This window comes from Agelaius tricolor, unplaced genomic scaffold (assembly GCF_023055355.1).
Source record: "Agelaius tricolor isolate 1412-34295 unplaced genomic scaffold, bAgeTri1.0.p SCAF_40, whole genome shotgun sequence".
Lineage (NCBI taxonomy): Eukaryota > Metazoa > Chordata > Aves > Passeriformes > Icteridae > Agelaius > Agelaius tricolor.
Genome location: NW_027269300.1, coordinates 1,235,185 through 1,239,198, shown reverse-complemented (window position 1 = coordinate 1,239,198; position 4,014 = coordinate 1,235,185). Strand labels below are relative to the sequence as shown.

At 56.9% G+C, this 4,014-nt stretch overlaps 1 protein-coding gene across 1 annotated transcript; it reads left to right on the top strand.

Moving 5' to 3' along the window:
* The first annotated feature begins 1,727 nt into the window (after positions 1-1,727).
* On the top strand, positions 1,728-2,660 carry LOC139603671 (olfactory receptor 14C36-like). Its single transcript, XM_071454561.1, has one exon. The coding sequence runs from the start codon at positions 1,728-1,730 to the stop codon at positions 2,658-2,660; it is 933 nt and encodes a 310-aa protein (XP_071310662.1).
* The last annotated feature ends 1,354 nt before the right edge of the window (positions 2,661-4,014 follow it).

The following is a 4,014-nucleotide window of genomic DNA, read 5'->3' as shown; positions in this document are numbered from 1 at the left end:
AGCACCAGAGACACCTTGGCCTTGTTTGTCCCCAGCTGTCATCACTGCCTCCAGTGTTCTGCTCTAACTGGAACCTGGGGACACTATCTCAGTCGTGGCCCCTCAGTGGAACCCATTAAAACTTCAAGAAACTTTTGGAGTTTCAATTTACCTTTGAGTTCTTGAGAAGTTTTCTGAAGACTCTCTCAGGGACTGAGTCTGATGTAAACAACACCAAATCCCCAAGAGGCTCATTAAAGTCCTTGTGCTGTGTCTGTGCTGCTGAGCTTTAAAGGAACAGCTCTTCCCAGGGCCAGCTCCTCTCCCAGCCCGGCAGGGCTGAGGGCTCTGCCTGCAGGCACTGAGGTGACAGGAGCCAGGCAGAGACTGGCTGAAGGCAATCAGGATTGGGAAGACATTGAGCTGAGACTTCAGCTGGGGAAAGATCTTCACAGCCCTGTGCATGGTGAGTGTGTGGGTGCAGGGCAATGTCCCCTGTGCTCCTGGAGTGATCTCCTGGAGCCAGCACACCCCAGAGCCTGGGGGATGTGTCAGGAGGACTCTCCCATTTTCTCTATGGCACAGGAGGAGCAGGAGCAGGAGGAGCAGGAGGAGGAGGAGGAGGAGGATGTGCTGCAGAGCGGGGCTGCCCTGGGCACCGTCAGAGGGACAGGGCAGGACGGCACCTGCTGCCAGGGACGGCTGCAGGGGCTGAAGCTGGGGCTGCAGCCAGGGCTGCCCAGGGCTGTCCTGCAGAGCAGCTCCTGCAGCCCTCAGGGCTCTTGGCCAGCCCAGGGCATGTGCCACCTGCCAGGGGCAGCTCTCAGCCTGCCTGGCAGCTCCCCATGGACGCTGCAGGGGAGAAGTTCCAGGTGCAAGGAGCCACCCCCATCAGGGCAGATTCCTCCTGCTCTGGAGATGGTGCTGCATGGCCAGGGCTGCTCTCAGCTTTCTCCTAAAGGGAAGGGAAAAGGGCTGTCAGCTTTGGCTGTGTCCCTGAGCCTCCTGCACTGTCAGCCTGGGCATCAGCAGATGGGCCTCAGATCTCCCTCAGAAAGTGCCTCCTCAGCCTCCTCTCCCTACACACAGCAGCAGCAGCACCTTGGCTTGCAGCATCTCTGTTTGTCTGGCCTGCCCTTAAGGCCCTGCTGCCAGGGAGATGCCCCTGGGCAGTGCCCTGTGCTGGGAGGGGTCTGCAGGGCAGAGCTGAGCCCCCAGGACTGGGCTGGGCTCTGGCAGCACTGGCAGGGACAAGGCTTGGATGGAGAGAAACAGCTCCCAGCAGGCACAACTCCAGGCAGCAGAGAGCCAGAGCAACCCTTTGCATCCCTCCATGTTCAGCTGCACTGGGAAAGAAAGAAGGACTTAGAGAAATCGACTTTAAAGCGGGAGTCTTTAAAAACTCCACTTTATTTTTCAAGCTCATTTTATGTTTGATCACCCTGAATTAGAGGGCAGTGAAATATGCAAAGGGCACCTGTGTGGGGACCAGCAGCTCTGACTGCACTGGAACACAGGGAGCCCTGTTTTCCTTCTGGGCTTCCCTGGGGTTCAGCCTGAGAGCAATGCTGAAGATGAATCAGTAACTCAGGAGCATAAAGCCAAACTCAAAAATAATAAGGCTGAGTGAGATTTCCCCACAGGTAGAGAAGTAATTTTGAGGGAATTCCTAAAATAACTCCATAGGATTGACTCAAAGAGCTTCTGAATGTCTTGTTTCAACAGTCCACCATGCCCAGAGTGAAGGAATGTCCAACAGCAGCTCCATCAGGCACTTCCTCCTGCTGGCATTGGCAGACACGCAGCAGCTGCAGCTCCTGCACTTCTGCCTCTTGCTGGGCATCTCCCTGGCTGCCCTCCTGGGCAACAGCCTCATCATCAGCGCCGTAGCCTGCGGCCACCACCTGCACACGCCCATGTTCTTCTTCCTGCTCAACCTGGCCCTCAGCGACCTGGGCATGATCTGCACCACTGTCCCCAAAGCCATGCACAATTGCCTCTGGGACACCAGCACCATCTCCTACTCAGGATGTGCTGCACAGGTGTTCCTGTTTGCCTTTTTCATTTTAGCAGAATTTTCCCTCCTGACCGTCATGTGCTACGACCGCTACGTGTCCATCTGCAAACCCCTGCACTACGGGACCCTCCTGGGCAGCAGAGCTTGTGCCCACATGGCAGCAGCTGCCTGGGCCAGTGCCTTTCTCAATGCTCTGCTGCACACAGCCAATGCATTTTCCCTCCCTCTGTGCCATGGCAATGCCCTGGGCCAGTTCTTCTGTGAAATCCCACACATCCTCAAGCTCTCCTGCTCCAAATCCTACCTCAGGGAACTTGGGCTCATTGTGTTTTCTCTGTGTTTTGCTTTTGGCTGTTTTGTGTTCATGGTTTTCTCCTATGTGCAGATCTTCAGGGCTGTGCTGAGGATCCCCTGTGAGCAGGGACGGCACAAAGCCTTTTCCACCTGCCTCCCTCACCTGGCCGTGCTGTCCCTGTTCCTCAGCACTGCTATGTTTGCCTACCTGAAGCCCCCCTCCATCTCCTCCCCATCCCTGGATCTGGCCCTGTCAGTTCTGTACTCGGTGGTGCCTCCAGCCCTGAACCCCCTCATCTACAGCCTGAGGAATCAGGAGCTAAAGGCTGCAGTGTCGAGACTGATCAGTGGACAATTTAGGAAGCATTAAACTGATTACCAATTTCTGCAAATCGCTTGTAATAAAATGCATCTTTGATAGTTCTGTTGGTTTGGTTCTTTTATTTCCCAATCTTTTTGGTTTTTAATATTCTTCCTAAAGCAAGAGCATTGTTTCTGTGATTTCTCACTTTGTTTCTCTCTACCTTTGCTGTGGCCCCAGACTGTGTCAGTGGGGAGCTGTGCTCACAGTGGCATGCTTAAACTAAATAAAGGATCTCCCATCAGAGTTTTCACCAGATATGCTCCTTTATTTGCCTTCTCTGGTGCTGCAGCAGCAATGTCTGTGTGCAGAGCTGGGGGCAGATCAGTGCTGGCCCAGCAGCTGTGCCCAGCAGCAGCAGCAGCACTTGGTGTTGCCAGTGCTGCTGCCGTGGCCCTGCCCCGCTGCCCTGGTGGCCCTGGTGTTGCTGCAGGGCCTGAGTGCTCTCGGGGCCCGGCACAGCCCTGGGGGTGGCAGTGCCAGGGCTGCAGCAGGGACAGGCCATGGGCACTGCTGGGGCAGCGCTGACGCCTCAGCCCAGGGCCTGGGGGCTCCAGGCTCCTTGCCCAGGCTCTCTCAAGAACACGGCCAGGCCAATGCTCAGCCCTGAAAAGCCCTGTGAGCAGCCCCAGGCTGGCCATGGGCAGGCTGGGGGCAAACAGCACGGCTGGGGCTCTGCAAGGGCCCTGGGGCAGACGGGAAGGAGCAGCAGAGCAGGGGCTGATCCATGCCCAGTGCGCTGCACAGCCCAGGGCAGCGTCCCAGAGCGTCCTCATGCAGCTGCCAACAACATCCCCCCTCTGCAGCCCTGCCCTCTCCCCCAGCTCACACAGGTGCCCCATCCTTGCAGGCACAGACACGGCAGCACTGCCTCAGCAGCCCCTGTTTGCATTGCACACAGCAGGGGCAGCACCCCCATGCTGTTGCTGTGGGGACATGAACCTGAGGGAGCACAAATGCCATCAGCCCCTGGGGCCAGCAAGGGCGGGGGGACACCAGGGAAACCACTCAGGTTTGTTGTGACAAACCTTTGAGTTCACCAATTCTAACCTGAACCCTAACACCGTATTGTCTGCCCTGAGCCTTCTTCAGATTATACAACCGCAGCTCCCTCATGTCCTTTCAACCAGATTTCTCTTCCAGACCCCTCCCCAGCCTTTTTGCCATTCTCTGGACACGCTCCAGCCCCTCCATGGCCTTCCTAAATTGGGGGCCCAGAACTGGACACAGCACTCGAGGTGTGGCCTCACCAATGCTGAGTACAGGGGAAGAATCCCTGCCCTGCTCCTGCAGGCCACACCATTCCTGATCCATAGGAGTGCCAGGGGTTGGATGGGGGAAATGGTGGGGTGGTGGTAGGGGC

Bases quoted from the DNA above. Each gene is read 5' to 3' on its own strand.
- LOC139603671 (XM_071454561.1), top strand. From the start codon at position 1,728: ATGTCCAACAGCAGCTCCATCAGGCACTTCCTCCTGCTGGCATTGGCA.